The sequence below is a fragment of the Telmatherina bonti genome, assembly GCF_933228915.1.
Source record: "Telmatherina bonti genome assembly, chromosome: 22".
Taxonomy (NCBI): domain Eukaryota; kingdom Metazoa; phylum Chordata; class Actinopteri; order Atheriniformes; family Telmatherinidae; genus Telmatherina; species Telmatherina bonti.
In genome coordinates this window covers 28811368-28832502 of record NC_136631.1, presented here as the reverse complement: position 1 = coordinate 28832502, position 21135 = coordinate 28811368, and the positions used below count along the sequence as shown (strand labels likewise).

General features: G+C 45.4%; 1 protein-coding gene across 1 annotated transcript; it reads right to left on the bottom strand.

Annotated features, from left to right (window-relative positions):
- Window positions 1-3221: 3221 nt before the first annotated feature.
- Window positions 3222-19901, bottom strand: slc3a2b (solute carrier family 3 member 2b; the record flags this gene model as incomplete). Its single annotated transcript, XM_079261666.1, has 8 exons — window positions 3222-3569; window positions 4892-4951; window positions 5047-5362; window positions 8408-8550; window positions 9739-9836; window positions 15260-15433; window positions 18229-18419; window positions 19564-19901. 8 exons carry the CDS (start codon window positions 19899-19901, stop codon window positions 3222-3224), a joined length of 1668 nt encoding a protein of 555 aa, XP_079117792.1.
- Between the last annotated feature and the right edge of the window lie 1234 nt (window positions 19902-21135).

Sequence of the window (21135 nt, the reverse complement as noted above, 5' to 3'; positions counted from 1 at the left end):
TTATTAGTTAATTAGAATTTGTTGGGAAGAGTCCATGTTTTGTTCCAGGTCACTCCTTCAACCAGCGTGGAACAAGCTGAGATTACATATGGAACAGATGTGCACTGAGCCTGGAACGAGCTACGAATATGTTTATTATTTTGGAAGAAACAGACTGAAAGCATGTTCTGCCTACAGGAGTGTCAGATGGATCATATAGAGGTGATGGGGCATCTCATCTTCATCTTCATCTTCAGCCGCTTATCCGAGGTCGGGTCATGGGGGCAGCAGCCTAAGCAGGGAAGCCCAGACTTTCCTCTCCCCAGCCACATTTGCCAACTCTGCGGGGGGGATCCCGAGGCGTTTCCAGGCCAGCCAAGAGATATGATCCCTCCAGCGTGTCCTGGGTCTTCCCCGGGGTCTCCTCCCAGAGGGATGTGCCTGGAACACCTCACCAGGGAGGTCCAGGAGGCATCCTAACTAGATCCCCGAGCTACCTCAACTGGTTCCTCTCGATGCGGAGGAGCAGCGGCTCTACTCTGATCTCCCCCAGGATGACCGAGCTCCTCACCCTATCTCTAAGGGAAAGCCCAGCCACCCTGCGGAGGAAACTCATTTCAGCCACCTGTATACGAGATCTCGTTCTTTCGGTCATGACCCACAGCTCATGACCATAGGTGAGGGTAGGAACGTAGATCGACTGGTAAATCAAGAGATTCGCCTTCTGGCTCAGCTCCTTCTTCACCACGACAGACTGGCGCAGAGTCCGCATTACTGCAGACACCGCACCGATCCGTCTGTCGATCTCGTGCTCCATCCTTCCCTCACTCGTGAACAAGACCCTGAGATATTTAAACTCCTCCACTTGAGGCAGGACCTGACTCCCGACCCGGAGAGGACAATCCTCCCTATTCCAACTGAGGACCATGGTCTTAGATTTGGAGGTGCTGATTCTCATTCTATCTGCTTCACACTCAGCCACGAATCGCTCAAGCGAGAGCTGGAGATCACGACCAGATGAAGCCAACAGGACCACGTCATCTGCAAAAAGCAGAGACCCAATCCTGAGGCCACCAAGCAGGGTCCCCTCAACACCTCGGCTGCACCTAGAAATTCTCTCATTATAAGTTATGAACAGAATCGGTGATAAAGGGCAGCCTTGGTGGAGTCCAACCCTCACTGGAAATTAATCCGACTTACTGCCGGCAATGCGAACCAAGCTCTGACACCTGTCGTACAGGGACCGGACAGCTCGTACAAGGGGGTTCAGTACCCCATACTCCCGGAGTACCCCCCACAGGAGCCATCAGGGGACACAGTTGAACGCCTTCTCCAGGTCCACAAAGCACATGTAGACTGGTTGGGCAAACTCCCATGCCCCCTCCAGGACCTCAAAGAGGGTATAGAGCTGGTCCACTGTTCCGCGACCAGGACGAAAACCACACTGCTCCTCCTCAATCCGAGATTCGACTATCTCTCGGACCCTCCTCTCCAGGACCCCTGAATAGACCTTACCAGGGAGGCTGAGGAGTGTGATTCCCCTGTAATTGGAACACACCATCCGGTCCCCCTTCTTAAAAAGGGGGACCACCACCCCAGTCTGCCAGTCCAGCGGCACCGTCCCCGATGTCCACGTGATGCTGCAGAGGCGTGTCAGCCAGAACAGCCCTGGGCGGATCTCATCCTCCCCCGGAGCCTTGCCGACGAGGAGCTTTTTGACCACCTCAGCGACTTCAGCCCCAGAGATAGGAGAGTCCACCCCTGAGTCCCCCAGCTCTGCTTCCTCACCGGATGACGTGTTGGTAGGATTGAGGAGGTCTTCGAAGTACTCCCTCCACCGACCCACAATGTCCCGAGTTGAGGTCAGCAGCTCCCCATCTCCACTGTACACAGTGTTGACAGAGCACTGCTTCCCCTTCCTGAGATGCCGGATGGTTGACCAGAATCGCCTTGAAGCCGTCCAGAAGTCTTTCTCCATGTCCTCACTGAACTCCTCCCATGCCCGAGTTTTTGCATTGGCGACAGCCGAAGTTGCATGCCGCTTAGCCTGTCGGTACTCATCAGCTGCCTCCAGAGTCCCACAGGCCAAGAAGGCCTGATAGGACTCCTTCTTCAGCTTGCCTCCCAATCACTCCCCTCCAGGTCTCACTATCATTGTCCACGTGAGCATTGAAGTCCCCCAGCAGAACAATGGAGTCCCCAGAAGGAGCACCCTCCAGCACTCCCTCCAAGGACTCCAGAAAGGGTGGGTACTCTGAACTGCTGTTCAGTGCATAAGCACAGACAACAGTCAGGACCTGTCCCCCCACCCGAAGGCAGAGGGAAACTACCCTTTCATCCACCGGGGTGAACCCCAACGTGCAGGCACCAAGCTGGGGGCTGATGAGAATGCCCACACCTGCTCGGCGCCTATCACCATGAGCAACTCCAGAGTGGAAGAAGGTCCAGCCACTCTCAAGGGTACTGGTTCCAGAGCCCTGCTTCGAGGTGAGTCCAACTATATCTAGTCAGAACCGCTCAACCTCGCGCACAAGCTCAGGCTCCTTCCCCTCCAGAGAGGTGACATTCCACGTCGCTAGAGCCAGCTTCTGCAACCGCTAGGGTCCCTGCCTCTTGCTGCCGCCCAGCTCACACTGCACCCGACCCCTACGGCTCCTCCCGCAGATGGTGAGCCCACGGGAGGTCCAACAAAGAAATTCTTGGTAACTAAAAAGGTTTCCCTTTGAATGAAAGAGTTCAGCATGAAGCTGCCCTCAACGACACAGGAAATCATCGTGATGTTTCATTCATGCTGAATGGAAGAAAATAAAGCACTGTTTGTCATTCCATTATTTCTATTTTATTTTTAGTTGTTTCACAGAACTGATGAGACAAACACAACAGCTGTATGTAAAGATGCCATATGGGCTGATCTTCCTTCGCCGTTCACAGGGTTTAGTGGAAGTGGGAGATTTGACTTCAGTCCTTTTGGAGTTTTATTTTTCTGTAAACTGCTTGTTTCATTATTCATCTCTTTTAGCAAACTAGAGCACAACAATATGAATGACGGTTCATAGGATCAGCACCAGAGACCAGAAACTGAATGTATTTTCCTGTTTTACGTGGATGTATGGTTTTTCATTTGCCAGCAGTATTACTGAAACCCTTACTCTGAATGGGCCTTTACATGCAGGACGATCATCACTACCTTTATATCTGGACTATTGACGAATGGGATGACCAGCATCTGGGCTGTCTTGCGTCTATCCCATGGAGGAAAACTTGATGAGAACAGCCTCTGCCGGGCCGAGTCGCAGGTTTGTCAGGTCAACGCTGCTGTCTTTAGGCAAGACGGTGCTGTTGGTGCTGAGGACGACCACAGCTTGCCGTGGCAACACAGCGTTGCTCAGCATCAGCACCGCCTCCTCTGCGGCCCAGTTGAAAGCAGCCAGGTATCGCAGGCTCTGATCCCAGACCCGCAGGTATGCCAGGGAGGAGGAGGAGTTAGAGAGGAGGAAGAAGTCCCCGTACAGCAGGGAGCGCTCTTTACCACGTAGCTCACTGACTGTGCTGAAAAAATCCAGACAGGACAAACGCTCAGCCTGCCCCTCCTGCAAACCCAGAGAAGAGATGTCAGTGTTAATATCACAAAGTGAAACTCTGGTCCTCCTGGACAGAGAGAGGGACAAGGTCTCTGCATCAGACCAGCAGCATGTGGACCACCTGAGCGAACTCTCCCTGATCAGTCCAATTTCCTGCTGCAGTCCGCCGGGCTCTGAAACTTCTGCACAACCAAGTCTCACCAAGGACATCTGTCCACATGTGCAACACGCAGTTATGTCACAGGCAAAGCAATGTGGAAAGATGGCTCTGGAAGGGATTTAAACGTCTTACTGAAGACTGGTCAAGCCGTCACACACCTATACTCAGACTCTCCTGGTTAGGAGTGGCAGCTTGCAGAATTGGTTTTGGGGTTCAACCCTCAAAGTCCAAAATGACACAACTTCTGCTCTGGATTCTAAATGACATGAAGCGGTTTTATCGAGTTCGCCAAGACCTTTGATCCATGTTGTCTCACTGAAAGGCTCGGGAGTCCCGGCGTTGCAGGTAAATCTGTCTCTTTTCGCTACCTCAAAGATAGCTGAGTGATTTCCTCCTCAGCCTATTCCCGTGTCCCTAAGGTTTGATCCTTCGTCCTAAACCTGTCTATATTTACATCAATGATATAGAAAACTCTACACTAGAGCCATCCATTCATCTATTGCCGAAGACAGAATCCTTTCCTCCGTCAGCAACGCTCCAGGTGTAATCTGTGACAACTTCAGCTTCGTTTCTGTCATCTCCAGCAGCCTCTCTCCGATTGCAGCTTCAGTTCAGCAGGCCAGATGCCGTTACCACTCAAGATGGCTAAAAGTACAATCTGTGAAAAGACCCATGTCTGTAGACGATATTTTGGTACGGAAAGCCCACCAGACTGGCAGCTGCTTCATCTGCTCATAGACTCGGCTACAGGACGACTGTCAGTGTTGAGCAATGTTGCCTTTGGTATCATCTCAAAGGGGATTTTAGGGTTTAATTCCAACTCAAATGTGAATCTGTCTGACCAATCAGAGCCAGCTATAGCTCCTTAAGCACTAAACACACATTTTAACACAGCTGTTGTCTAAATGACACACTTTCTTTTATGGCTGTGCCATCTGGGAACAACAGGAATACAGAGTATAACTGGAACACTTAGAGCACCATAAGGACGTCAGGGGTGGTTGTAAACATTCAACTGGATCATCGTCAGGCTGCTAATAAACTGCAAACTTTTTGCTTATTTGTTTTGCTTTTACTGCATTTCAAGCTTTTGTGATTTTTATCTGAGAAACTTCCAAACATGCTTTATGCCAGTAACTGTAATGATGATGATGATGATGATGAAGCTTACCTGTAGAGTCCCGTTCAGCTCCTCGTCAGAGTTCCAAAGCATCTTGGGAAACTTGGTGCCCTTTAATGGAGATGAAAAAGCAGAAACACAAACAGTTTCAGATCTATTCTGGATCAGATGCTGAGATGTTAAAACCTACTGTGGACACGTCTCACCTCGTCCACAAGGCCAATCTCATCGCCGTAACTAAAGACGGGGGTCCCAGGCAGCGTCATGAGTAGCAGCTGGTGCAGCTTGACCAGAGCCTGGCTCACCAGTGAAGCCATGTGACCCTCATCCCGCCCTCCCAGGCTCCAGGCCAGCCTGGTCTGGCTGTGAGAAGAATACAAGCTTTGGATGGTTTGAGCGCGCTCAGTGGCATCAGCGTCAGCAGAAGAGAGGACCCTGGAGATGAGCAGGTCAACTCCAGTTGAGGTGAGGAGGTCAGACACATTTTCAGCTGAGGAGCTGTCTGTCACACCGATGAGGACTCTGAAAAACCAGATTTACACATTTACTTCCTTCACGGGGTGGAGATGTGACATCAGCTGAGGAGTCGCCAGCGAGCCCACATCACGCTGTTTCTCCTGCACCCTAAACGTCTCGGCTGTGTGGAGGCCTGTCCAAATGCACCTGGCTATTATTCTCCCAGTTTAGTGAAGCTGAGTCTCCACAAACTCATTCAGCTTCGACCCCTCCAAAGAGATGATGAAATGTGACATTTTGAAGCTGAAGACAAGTTGATGCCATTTATTTCATATTTCACATACTAAGACAGACAATCTGAACCCATATGCTGTACAATCAACAGGAAGTTGGCCATTTTGGTTTAAAGATGGCGTTTCCAGGACTTTCAGAAAAAAGAGACAAATTTTTTCTTCTCAAGGCTTGAGAGATGTGAAAACCCAAATGCAGGATGGAGAGGCAGCTGGATTTAATCCAGCAACGTACAGAGACTGAACAGAAGACAGGATGGAAGAACACGATGGACAAAGGAAACTGAAAACCAAACACACCGGGGGGAACAGGTGAACGGAAGCAAAAGATCAAACCAGGTGAGCTCACGAGCAGGAAGCAAAACAGGAAACCATACACAAGAGAAAAGTACCCACAAAATAAAATACAAAACCAAACCTAAACTGAACCTGTCAGGACAACACAACCCCAAACCAAAAGCAGCACAATAATCAAACTGCCTGTAAAAAGAGTCGGGCGACATTTTAACCCCTTAAAGCTCACACTGAGAAAAAAAGTGAGAGAAAGAAGAAGAATCAGTGTTTTTTGTTTTTTGGTTGTTTTTTTTTTTTTTTTTTTACAAATGGCTGCAATGACGATTTGTTTGATTGTATCTGATGTCTGTAAATAGTGTTTTATCATAAAAATGTGCGGAAAGGCTTCCAGTTTCGCTCCTGTCTGCATTATTAAAGCTTCTGGTGAAGCTCTTTTCAATATCACATTCACAGCCTGATTCATCATTTCTTCACAAAAACATGGGAAAATCTAGATTATTCTGGTTGCTGACATCATTTTCTGATTTGTGATGTGATAGATATCCTGAATCTAATCTGTAAAAAACTTTTATCCATCATGAAAGCTGCATGTAAACTTTAAGCTGTGTGTTCCCAATCTGCATATTCATTCATTCATTTTCCAAACTGCTTATTCCAATTCAGGGTTGTGGGGAAGCTGGAGCCTATCCCAGCTGGCTTTGGGCAACAGGCAGGGTACACCCTGGACAGCTTGCCAGTCCATTGCAGGGCCACACACAGAGAGATGAACAACCACACTCATGCTCACACTCACTCCTAGGGGCAATTTAGAGAGACCAATTAACCTATCATGCATGTCTTTGGATGGTGGGAGGAAGCTGGAGTACCTGGAGAGAACCCACGCATACATGGGGAGAACATGCAAACTCCACACAGAAAGGCCACTGTGAGGCCACAGTGCTAACCACTGCGCCACCGTGCAGCCCCGATCTGCATATGTAAACATAAAACCACATTTTTGCCAGATGTTAAAATCCTCTCCAGTGATTGGACAAAACGGAAGTCAGCTCAGCGATTGGTCCATTTTGTGCACCGGTACACAGTTACACATACAAGGCACTGGTTCAAATGCAGCATTTAACATTTTTCTCCATTGTAGTTTGTCGGCTGTTGCTTGTGTGATGGTGTGCAGTTCTGCAGGCTGCTCAATGTGAACTAGTGGTCTCAGCTGCACACTTCAAGGAGCAAAGAAAGTTATTTGCAAATGTCACAGTTAAATATGAAGGATTTGTTCCAACAATGCTCCCTGCAACACTTTGATAAATCTTAAACACATTAAAAAAAAGTTTTTCACATTAAACAATAAAGTCTGTCACATCTTTACTGGCGTTTAGATCAACCTCACACATGTTTTTGCAATCCCGCTAATTACATCCTACTGGAAGTGGAAAAAAAGGCAATTGGAAAATATTTTAACGCTTTTTCCAAGGTACAACTAAGAGTACAAGTGGTGTAGTGAGTAAGTCAGTGTGCTTCAATACAGGAGTGCATGGGTTCAAATCCTGATGTGGGGCAATGAGAAAAAATGTTAGTTGTGCTTTTTTTTTTCCAGTTTCTTATACTTATGCAATTTCATTTCAATCATTCAGCATAGTTCAATAAATGGGCATTCACATTTGCTATTATTTTAATACTAGCTGGTTCTAGTTACATTTAAAATGGCCAAAATGATTAAATTATTGGCAATATTATTATGTTGTGTGATGACATTACCAGCTGCTGAAACTAATAAATAAGCGCCTGTTTGTTTACTTGTAGTGTCTCACTTTCCACGGTGAAGTAAGGTAAGAAAGACTTCCTGCTGGGACCCAGACTGAGCTGGAAATGCTACAGGAAGGTGGATTTCCACTCATGTTTAACAAACTTCCCTTTATGTCACAGAAAAGATTCTCTGCCGCATGATGGAGCAGCTAAAGCCCCGCGACTGAAATAACAGCACTGATGTGGTAAGTTTGACCTCCCTACTGTTGGTTTTATCATCATCATCATTATAATCACCATCATCTCCATCTTTATCATCATCATCATCATCATAACCATCATCATCATCACCATCATCTTCATCATGCTTATAATCACCATCATCATCATTATAATCACCATCTCCATCATCATCATCCTTATAATAACCATCATCATTATGATCACCATAATCCCATCTTCATCATTATCATTATAATCACCATCATCATCATCATCATTATGATCACCAGCATCATCTCCATCTCCATCATAATCATCGTCATCATCATTTCCATCTCTATCTCTTCATTATCATCGTCGTTGTCGTTGTCATAGTCATCGTTGTCCTCATCATCACCATCATCATCATCTCCATCACCATCTTCATCTCCATCATCATCATCCACATCATCATCGTCATCTTCGTCCTCATCATCACCATCACCATTGAACAGGAAATACTCCTGAATGGTGTGTTTAGCTGGAAAAAGTTACGTTTAGGGAATCTGCTGCTTCTGGTTCTGACCTTGTTGTGGGGTACTTGTCCGTCCGGTTCTGGATGATGGCTCGGATGTCGTTCCACTGGGATGGAACCAGGCTGGCCACGTACTCCACACCCGACAGCTGGATGCCGTCGATACCTTCGTTCAGCCAGAAAACTAGGGCGGACTGAGGACACACGGAGACACACCTGACTTCTTCCAGCATTGCACAACTGCAAACTGATGACAAGCCTGTTCCATCCTCCACGAGAAGCAAGAACTGAGTTCTTGTTCTCGAGGCTGCAAGAACAAGAAAAAATGCCTTGTTCGGCATGTCCATATATACTCCACGAGAAGCACGTCTGCAGCGGGGAGGGATCACTGCTTTTAAGGGCGAACCTGGTTGTTACCTCCGCCGAGGAGGTTGTTTTCCCCGGCGTCTTTTTGGTCAAGATAACTTAAAAGGTTACGGACGGATTTTTATAAATATTTCAAGAGTTGTTGCAAATGTAAAAATGTAGAACTGATTAAATTTTGGTGGTGGTCAGGATCACCGTTTGGATCCAGGGATGTTTTAAAAGGTTTCTTTAACATTGTGCTTGGTGGAGGTTTCCGCTCTCTGCGTGCTTTTCTAGTTTAATATTTAATGAACAACTTCATCCGCGGCAGGACGGGCTGTGCACGCGGCTGGGTCCGAGTGTTTTAATGCTACATGTAAAAATGTTCGTACTTTCTCACCACCTTGATAAGCTGTTTTATCAAAACAATCCGTTTTACCTGCAACAGCAAACACAAGGAAGCAGCAACTCCGCTTCATGTTTTCTCCGTGTTAACCACGCCCACCTCCAATGTCCGACCAATCACACGATACTTGTCGGAGCTCCGCAAGAAAAAAGTTCAAGAACTGTCCTCAAACACGTCCGCAAAAACAAAATGACGTCATTTTCTTCTCGCAAGCCTCGAGAACAAGAAAAAAGTTCTGGCTTCTCGTGGAGTATGTAACAGGCTTTTCAGTCTAGTCAAAAATCTTTCTGCAACATTTTCTGATTAACATTATTTTTATTGATAAAGCTGTTATTTCCTGACAGACACGGTTAACCCCAGCCTTAGCCAGATGCTCGTGTGGAGGAAAAAAGGTGTGACTAAAACTTGTGATGATATGTTTTATATAAAACTGATAGTGCATAAATAGGTGCACCTGTTGGGTTTTCTGAAGATCCATGGGAATATAAAAATCATAAAACTACATTTTTTTAGGAGAGATGCTAAAACAACTAAGTGGCAGGTTTAGCAGCCATGTCAGGTCAAATGCAGGAGCAGCTCACCGTTATGACCCACTTCACAAACACTTTGTTTCATCAACTTTATTTCTCACCTCCAGTCTCTCTGCAACGTTGGTCACACTGCTGCTGGAGAACCAGGGTCCAGACGACCCCTGGTAGTTTGGAGTCAGATCCAAAACCACAGAAAGGCCTACAGATGGGATAGAATTCAGTTGTTACAACACTGGTTTCTTCATGAAAAAAAGTTTCAGAGAGAAAATTGTATTTAATATCAGATGTAATATAAACAAGATCTTTACATTTTCACTTCTGTTTGATAATAGACAGAACTTCTAATCCAGGGGTGTCTAACTTCAGTCCTCAAGGGCTGGTCTCCGACAGGTTTTTGCGGTTTCCTTTTGCCAACACAGATGATTCAAATCAAATGGATCCAGCAGCTTCTTGTAAACCTGTTTATAAATCTCAGTCAGGTGTGTTGGAGCATGGAGACAACGAAAACTTGTAGGATATTGGCCCTCGAGGACTGGAGTTTTCCACCTGTGTTCTAATCTGCTGCATCAATAAAACTTCCCCTCCCTGAGCCGCTAATTTATTGTGGTGGAGGGGTTTGAGTGTCCTGAAGAAGCTAGTAGCGATGTTGTCTGGGGCTTTATGTCCTTGGTAGGGTCACCCATGGCAAACAGGTATCTAGAGGAGGGACCAGACGAAGTGCCGCTCAGCGACCTCTTTGGCTGGGAATGAGCCTGAGCTTGTGCACGAGATTGAGCGGTTCCGACTAGATATAGTTGGACTCACCTCGACGCATGGCTTGGGCTCTGGAACCAGTACCCTTGAGAAGGGCTGGAACTTCTTCTACTCTGGAGTTGCTACCTGAGGTGCCGAGTAGGGGTTGGTATTTCATTGCCCCACGGCTGGGTGCCTGTACATTGGGGTTTACCCCGGTGGACAAAAGGGTAGTTTCCCTCCGCCTTCGAGTGGGGGGATGGGTCCTGACTGTTGTCTGTGCTTATGCACCCAACAGCAGTTCAAAGTACCCACCCTTTCTGAAAGGGTGTTGGAGGGTAGTCCCTCTGGGGACTCCATTGTTCTGCTGGGGGACTTCAATGCTCATGTGGGCAATGCCAGTAAGACCTGGAGGAGTGATGGTTGAGGGTATCCAGTTTGGTGGCCTTAGGATTGGGTCTCTCCTTTTTGGAGATGGTCCTGTTGGCTTCATCTGGTTGTGATCTCCAGCTCTCGCTTGGCAATTTGCAGACAAGGGATGAGAATCAGCACCTCCAAATCTGAGACCCCGGTCCTCAGCCAGAATAGGGTGGATTGTCCTCTCCGGGTCAGGAGTCAGGTCCTGCCTCAAGTGGAGGAGTTTAAATATCAAAGCGCTCATCTTCCCATCTGCTTACTACTAAATGTTGCTGATGACTCTCTGTAGGTATGTTTAATAACAGTTGGTATTGTAATTGTTATTTTATTAATTCTTTTTTTTTTTACTTATATTTTTCATTTTTTTGTCTGTTTTTGAATATTGTCACTATCTTACTTATGTCTTGTTGTATTTTTGTCAGTACTTTATATTGTTTTGCAAATACTGTAACTTTAGCAGCTTAGACACGCCTTTCTTTTCTCTCTCTCTTTTTCTCCTTTCATTTCCTCTTTTTTCCTCTTCCCCTGCCAGGTCCAGCTCGGCCATATCAAGACTGACGATGATTGCAAAATGAAAAAAGGAAAAAATAAATAAATAAATAAATAAAATAAAATAATTATCATAATAATAAAAATATTCAGATTATCAAGGGCAGCTATATACATGAGATGTCTCCCTTCACAGAGCAAATCCGTTTGGCAAAAATATGGCACGCAGATTGCTGTTCTGTATGCTGAGATGCTGGACAGGACAGGTTTATTTTGAAAAAAAAAAAAATCTTGGGGTCTTGTTCACGAGTGAGGGAAGGATGGAGCGTGAGATTGACAGACTGTCATGGAATTTATCCAATGAGAAATAAACCTATAAATCAACTGTTTTCTGTTCAATGTATTGGCCATGTACAGATGTTGCGGGCGAGAGGTCTCGAGAGCTCTGCCCCTGCTCAGAGTGCTACAGTGTTCTTTAAGCATACACAAACAACCCTTGCCTGGCAGCACTAGTCAAAACAACTGCTAGCTTGGAGATAACAACAGTCAAAGCTGAAACAGGCCTTGAACAGAACACTTAGTTTTATGCATGAATCTACTAAAGCAAGCTTACTGAACTACTCTAACTATGCAGAATATATATCTTAATATAACTTAATAAATGAGTAACATATTAAAACTACACTATACGCATAATTCCACCACATTCCCCCCTTTTGATCCTTTCAGGATCAACACAATCAACACAAAGAATCACAATTCATGAACATAACAAAGCAACAAAACAAACCCATAAAATAACACTAACTCCCCAAAGAGATACAGGAAACTAAAACATCAGAATGGTCACTCCCGGCAGGGTTGAAGAACATCCGTCATAAAACATCCTGAAAGTAAAAACACTCACGTGTCAGAGTCAGAATCAGAAAAGCCATCACCATCAAAAAAGAAGGAAAAAGGATCAAAAAGAGGGAGATCCGAAGCAGGAAGAGAGTAATAAACAAGCTGAGGAATGCGACATCGTAAGGCAGAGTCAATCAGCCTAACCAACAAGGCTCTGATACACAGGACGACACAGCAAACACAGAACAAAAAGGGCAGCAAGTACTGCAATGGAACCCCAATAGCGTTGACGTAGGCAGAAGCAGCTGAGTCATCAGGATGAACAGAGTGCCTGGACCGAGTGACCGGATAAGGGGGCAGATGGGAAACCCAGGAAGACAGCTGTAGGCAAGAGAAGGGTGACAGAGGCACATATACCAGCCCACTTTGATGGCAGCACGCCCCTAAGAACCAGACCACCGTACCACCACCAAAGGCCGGCGCAGGCCACAGAAAATTAACAGCATACACACTGTCACACCAAGCACGGTCCAAAACCCCAACAAAACCAGAATCCGGAAAGGAGCACATGAATCAAGTAATTATCCACTTCCATTTCACCATTACACACAACCAACACCTTACTCAGTTCAGACTTAGGACCCGGGAAAAGACCTAAAATGGGGAAATCCGCATAGGACTCAGCCAAGCTACGAGGCGACAACACGACATCACTGCAAAGAGAAAAATCTTCTAACGGGTCCCGGCGAGGGCCCGGAACATACACAAATGACCTCACATGACAACAGGAGTTATTAAAAGTACCACCCCGATATCGACTAGGAGGAGGATGCGACAAAAGGGGTTCAGAGGTAGTGTTAGACATGAACACCAAAGTAGCCTTAGTCAGGTCTAATTTCAACACACGAGACCACCTGCGACAATTCCCATTATCCACGTAGGAGGAAAGAGACCAGTCAGTCCCAGTTTAGGAAAAAACGGTCCCACAGGTAGACGCAGAAGTGGAATCAGAAAAACACCACTGGTAACCGGTCCACCGATCACCATGCCATCCAAAGAACTGGAGCACACACATGGCACAGGTATCATAATGACAGAGTAGACCGCACAGGTGCTCCTCAGAGTGCTAGCAGGGAAATACAAGACGGCGCGTCTACCTGTTAGAACCACAGACTGTATAAAGAGATGGACGGAGTCTCCGTGACGTCACCCATAGGTTTCTGAAGAGCTGAATTGAAGCTCGGTGGGCGGTACCTACTGTCACCATGTTGGCAGCGTCATGCGCGTCGTCTCGCCCGGAAAACACAAATATGGGCAAAGAGGTGGAGTTGAGACGGGGGCTGTGAGCGTCATGGCGGATGATGGACATTGAGCAAACTCTGAGCTTTCTGTAGCTAAAAGCTAACCGAGCTAACCCCGAGATAACGGGAGCTACCCAGCTAACGGAGGTAAGTGGGCTAAAGCTAAGTCACATTGTTTACCGGCTAAAAACCGTGGTTGTTCTATGTTCTTCGTCCTTAAAGCCAGAGATTGGTACCTGTCAATGAAAAGGACCCATGTCATACATATCTCTGTTTTTGTTTTATTTTTGCTTTATTTTTATTTATTGTCAAAGTCAGTCCTGGGGAAAAGGAGCACAACCACCATTATTATGAAAACAGTCGACAATTTTATAAACAAAACTGTTTCAGTTCGATTACCATTAAGAATCACTCAGTCTATAATATTATATCAAAAACCACATTCAATCAAATTATAATTTGGAAAAATATACTTCTCACCAGATAAACCCACATGTGGGTTGAGATCCCTTCGTGATCGACCGAAACAGTTGACTGTGGCCCTCGTCACTCTTAAGGCCTATTCGAGGTTTGAAGATGAATCTATTTGGATTCCAGCAGCCTGCCCCTCAGTCCGGTCCCGGCAGAAACACATGGGATCCCACTTCTGACACCAAATTGTTGTGGGATTTATCCGATGAGAAATAAATCTATAAATCAACTGTTTTCTGTTCAATGTATTGGCCATGTACAGATGTTGCGGGCGAGAGGTCTCGAGAGCTCTGCCCCTGCTCAGAGTGCTACAGTGTTCTTTAAGCATACACAAACAACCCTTGCCTGGCAGCACTAGTCAAAACAACTGCTAGCTTGGAGATAACAACAGTCAAAGCTGAAACAGGCCTTGAACAGAAGACTTAGTTTTATGCATGAATCTACTAAAGCAAGCTTACTGAACTACTCTAACTATGCAGAATATATATCTTAATATAACTTAATAAATGAGTAACATATTAAAACTACACTATACGCATAATTCCACCACACAGACGGATCGGTGCGGCGTCTGCAGTAATGCAGACTCTGCGCCGGTCTGTCGTGGTGAAGAAGGAGCTGAGCCAGAAGGCGACGCTCTCAATTTACCAGTCAATCTACTATTCCTACCCTAACCTATGATCATGAGCTGTGGGTCGTGACTGAAAGAACGAGATCTCGTATACAGGCGGCTGAAATGAGTTTCCTCAGGGTGGCCGGGCTTTCCCTTAGAGATAGGGTGAGGAGCTTGGTCATCCGGGAGGAGATCAGAGTACAGCCGCTGCTCCTCCGCATTGAGAGGAACCAGCTGAGGTGGCTCGGGCATCTGGTCAGGAAGCCTCCTGGACCTCCCTGGTGAGGTGTTCCAGGCACCCTGGGGAAGACCCAGGACATGCTGGAGGGATTATATCTCTCGGCTGGCCTGGGAACGCCTCGGGATCCCCACGCAGAGTTGGCAAATGTGGCTGGGAGAGGGAAGTCTGGGCTTCCTTGCTTAGGCTGCTGTCCCTGCGACCCGACCCCGGATAAGCAGCAAAAAATGGATGGATGGATATATGGATGAAATGAGGAATTAATAAACATACACAAATGATGAGGGATGTTCTACCCCCTTAGAAACACATTCAGCATAAAACCATGAGGGTGATGAGAAAATAAACTCAGACTTAAAGCTATCAAAATGTGTCATGAAAATGCAGAAACCTATTGAGATGCAGAATCAGATGAAAGAGTCTCACAGAAATACGTGCAGAATGTTTGCGTCTGGAGGACCATCGCTGGTCTGGATCTGAAAGTTTGGTGCTGTTCTTTCTGTCTGAGCATTCCTCACCTTTCCTGTGAGCTGCCTGGATGAACCCTTTAAACTGCTCCAGGTTCCCCACCTCCGGTGAAATCTCCTCAAACCTCAGGCTCATGGCTTCATCAGGTGGAGCCACGTGGATCGGTCCAATAACCAAACCTTTGACCTTCAGCTTAGACAGACTGTTGATCTTCTGTTCCAGACCTGTCCCATGTAAAACAGATAAATCATGATTTATTGACCAGTCTCAGCTGGTACTGGCTTTTATTCTTTTAAGTCAGCTATGATTGTGATATTTGTAATAATCTATTTTATACCTTTCATGTTTTCTTTATCAGTTTTGTATATTTCATATTAAATTACATTTAGTTTGTTTTAATAAAAGTTTCATTCTAATTTTTTAATATTCCAAATTGTTACTATTCTTACTTTTATTTAAAAAATCTTTAATTCTTCTCAGTTTTTTTCAGTTTGTTTCCCTTTGTTTAATTTATTTATAAGTTAAAAAAAAATTCTCCAAAAACCATGTTTGTTTTGTATAATTCATAAACTTCCTAGAGTCTGGCAGAATTTTCAGAAATCTCCCCGATTCAAGTCGGGAAGTTGGTCTGTCCGACTTCCCGGTTTGACAAAAATGTTTCATGTCTGGAACACAGTGTGTGTTCCTGCTGCATGGTCAGGTAAAACCACATAAAACTCTGGATGGAGGATGGATGGATTAATGGATGGATGATGGATGGGCGGAGGAATGGATGGATGGATGGATGATTGGATGCGGTGGATGGATGATGGATGGATGGATGGATGGATGGATGGATGGATGGGTGATGGATGATGGATGACAGATGGATGGATGGATGGATGGATGGGTGATGGATGATGGATGACAGATGGATGGATGGATGGATGGATGGATGATGGATGATGGATGGATGCATGATGGATGATGGATGATTGATGGATGAATGGATGGACAGATGAAGGATTGATGGATGGATGGATGAATGGATGGACGGATGGATGGATGGATGGATGTATGATGGATTATGGATGATGTATGGATGATGGATGATGGATTATGAATTAATGATGGATGAATGGATGGATGGATGGATGATGGATGATAGATGACAGATGGATGATGGATGGATGATGGAGGGATGGATGGATGATGGATGATGGATGGATGCATGATGGATGATGGATGATTGATGGATGAATGGATGGATGGATGATGGATGATAGATGACAGATGGATGATGGATGGATGATGGAGGGTTGGATGGATGGATGGATGATGGATGATAGATGACAGATGGATTATGGATGGATGATGGAGGGATGGATGGATGGATGATGGATGGATGATTGCTGTATGGATGGATGTATGGATGAATGAATAGATGAATTGGTGGATGGATGGATGGATGATGAATGATGGATGGAGGCATGATGGATGATGGATGATTGATGGATGAATGGATGGACGGATGATGTATGGATGGATGGATGGATGGATGAATGGATGGATTGATGGATGAATGATGGATTATGGATGATGGATGGATGATGGATTATGGATGATTCATGGATGAATGGATGGATAGATGGATGGATAGGTGAATTGGTGGATGGATTGATGGATGATAGATGGATGGATGATGGATTATGGATGATGGATGGATGATGGATGATGGATGGATGAAGGATTATGGATGATTGATGGATGAATGGATGGATTGATGGATGGATGAATAGATAGATGGATGGATGATGGATGAATGGATGGGGGATGGATGGATGAAGAGATAGATGGATGGATGATGGATGATTGATGGATGAATGGATGGATGGATGGATGAATGGATGGATGGATGATGGATTATGGATGATGGATGGATGGATGAATGGATGGATAGATGATGGATTATGGAAGATGGATGGATGATGATGGATGGATGAATGGATGGATAGATGATGGATTATGGATGATGGATGGAGGCATGATGGATGATGGATGGATGGATGGATGGATGGATGGATGGATGGATGAATGGATGGATAGATGATGGATTATGGATGATGGATGGATGGATGGGGGGATGGATGGATGGATGAATAGATAGATGGATGGATGATGGATGAATGGATGATGGATGGATGGATGGATGGATGAATGGATGGATGGATGATGGATTATGGATGATGGATGAATGGATGAATGGATGGATAGATGATGGATTATGGAAGATGGATGGATGATGATGGATGGATGAATGGATGGATAGATGATGGATTATGGATGATGGATGGAGGCATGATGGATGATGGATGGATGGATGGATGGATGGATGGATGGATGGATGAATGGATGGATAGATGATGGATTATGGATGATGGATGAATGGATGGGGGGATGGATGGATGGATGAATAGATAGATGGATGGATGATGGATGAATGGATGATGGATGGATGGATGGATGAATGATGGATTATGGATGATGGATGGATGGATGAATGGATGGATAGATGATGGATTATGGAAGATGGATGGATGATGGATGGATGGATGAATGGATGGATAGATGATGGATTATGGATGATGGATGGAGGCATGATGGATGATGGATGGATGGATGGATGGATGGATGGATGGATGGATGAATGGATGGATAGATGATGGATGATGAATGGATGGATGATGGATGGAGGGATGATGGATGGTAGATGATGGATGATGGATGATTGATGGATGGATGGATGGATGGATGATGGATTATGGAAGATGGATGGATGATGGATGGATGGATGATGGATCATGAATGGATGGATGGATGGATGGATGATGGATTATGGATGATGGATGGAAGATGGATGGATGAATGGATGGATAGATGATGGATTATGGATGATGGATGGATGATGAATGGATGGATGGATGATGGATGGATGATGGATGATGGATAATGGATGGATGATGGATGATGGGGACCTCACCCCTCAGGTTTTGCATGTCTGTGAAGGCCTGGATGTTTCCGATCTGGTACAGGGGCCCTTCGTTCCACCAGTTGGTCTGGGGCAGCTCTCTGCAGCGAGGAGCCTGCAGGACGATGAGGACGGCCCCCACCAGCATGCCCAACCAGCCCAGCCAGAACACCAGCAGGAGCGTCCAGCGGGTCCTCACCCAGCTGAAAAACAGAAAACCTGAAAATGTCAGACCCTCAGGTGTCCCAGAGACCTCAGCTTTAAAATAAAGCACTCAGATGAAGACCCTCAGAGGTGTGGGTGTGTACACAGCCACAGAGATGGCCTCCTGTGCAGCTGCTCTGGATGAACAACCCAAACACGTCATCAGCATGAGGATGGGTTAGCGCTGCGTGAACAGATCTGCTTTTAGGTTACAGGATAGATACATTTTGAGCATCCAGTCCAATGTTAAGAGTTGCCAGGACACAAGCAGCTGTTATATTACTCGCTTCTTTAAATTAACACCACGCCTTTCCCCTCTTGTCTATTGATGAATAGTTATCCTCTGAACTGCCTTCTGCACAGGAAACGCCAGATGGGTGTGTTCTCCATAACTGTCTGATTACATATCTTTTCACCATTTTGATATTAATGTCCAGCAGACTAATAACCAGTGTGTAGCTTTAAAGCTGTTCCTGCTTCCATTTTGACTTCTGTAGCTGCTGCATCCTGAGGAGGATGAGAGGAGAAACCATCTCAAACCATCATTTCCAAGTCAGCTTGGTCTGGATGTTTAAAGCGGTGTGGGTGAAACTCAAACCAGTTTAAATGAGATATGCTTTTAATGGTGGACGATTACCAGGAATTACATGAGGAGTGACGAGGGATCAGATTTCAGATTGCGCTTTCTTTCTTTTATTTTATCTGGATATATTCATGTGATTCCTGAAAATGAAGGAATAACAATAAAATTCCAGTAAAACCCGATCATTAAAATACAGTTATGATCCTTTGCTTCATTTGTTTTTTATTTTAATTGTTAGGGGAAATAGACTTTAGTTGGAATAATCATTTTTCCTGCTGAGTCCGCCTTTTTAACATGAACCTACATGTCTGTTTGCTATAAAACAGCACAAATGGATGTATAGTAAAATAATAGCAGCAACCATTTAATTTAATCTTTTAATTGTATTCTTTAAATTATACCAGTCTTCATTTTAAACTGAATAGTCTGTGTTTTCTATGGAAACAGCTTCATGTTGTTGGTGTTATCTTACATTAGACATGTAAATTATGCAAGAAAATAGGGGGAAATATACAGAAAAACGCTGATGCTGTGGGCTGAGTACAGCGTGTCCTCCTCACCCCGGACTCCCTGCGACCCTCAGCAGCTCCTCCTTGTTCAGACCGGTGAATTTCGTCTCCTCATCCTCCAGAATCTTCAGCTTCACGGAGCCATTTTTGGCCTCCTCGCCGCCTGTACACGGAGCATCCGCAGCGACTCCTGCTCCTCCTCCTCCTGCGGTCATCGGCTGCTTCTCCTGCTCCTCCTGGTCCAGGTCCGCCTCACCCGCATCGGCCTCAGGAGCATCCGCTTCCGCAGCGACCTGGTCTGGATCCTTCTCGTCCTTCATCTCAGCATCTGGACCCAGATCCGCGCATCCAGCATCCTTCAGGTCCACGTTGGTCTCCTGCGTGTTCATCCCGGTTCCGACTCAGAACCTGACTCTGATCCAGAAAGAGGAGCTCTGTATGTCTGAGATCCTCCGTCTGTCTGTCTGAGACCACCGTGCTGCGTTCAAACACTGCCGGACACATCAGACTCTGACAGGCACAAGCCTCTTTTTTCCTTAGTATTTGACGTTTGTTGTTTATTAAAACACGGAATTATAATGAAAATTCTTTCACATTTCTGAAGACCAGTTTCTGGATGGAGTTGTGGGTCTCTGAGTCCAGTTTATGATTGGATTATTGCAGAACAGTCTGTGAATCTTTGGGTCCACAACGTGCTCTGTTATAGCAACATTTCAGACTAGAATGAAACTTATTAAAATTTATGTGAATAAACCTTCTTCACCATCATCACCTGTGACTCTGTGTTTTTTTTTAATCAGATTTCAGACTGGAGTCAAACAGTGCTCCCAGTTTCCTCTGTATCAACGCTGACACTGGTTTCTGGGATAGCAGAGGTCTAAGACTTTCTGGGTCAGGTTAGCTAAAGTTTCCTTTGACGGTTTAACACCAAACCTCTGAAGTTTGAAGCCAAAATGAACTCTTTGTACCCCCAATCATCATTCATAGGCTGCTTCATTTATTCAGCCCAGATCCCGGTCCAGAGACCAGAATCCAACTTTCTGTGCTTTCCAGACAGCAGTGTCAGGGAAACAGAGCCAAACCGACCAATCAGAGGGTCCAGTCTGGTCCACAGGATGAATCATGGTAAATATGAATAGAACAGAAAATCTTTACAGTAATATTTTCATACCAGACTGTGTGGTTCGAGCCAGACCCAGACCACAATGTGTTCCTAAATCAGATCCATATCTGATGTTTCGCAAAGTGACCTCAGGGTGAACCATCATGTCACGTTTCACGGAGCTTCTTCATCAGTAGAAGACGACAGAATTCTGCAGCAGAGGAGGCGGAAAGATCTTCTGGAACACCTCGCTTCGTTCAGGGCTGCAGAACAAACGGCCCGGGGTCCAAAACCAGACCACAGGGTCCAGTCTGGTCCACAGGATGAATCATGGTAAATATGAATATAGGATAGAAGCTATAGACAATTACAATATACATAATATATTACAATAAAAGTAACTTATCTCTGATGTGTCCTCATGAGGTTTCATGTTTTCTAAGTGTAAAACGTTTCCATGGCAGCAGGATAACGTGTTACATCCTTCTGACTTCATACGTGTGACTTCCGCTTGCATCACG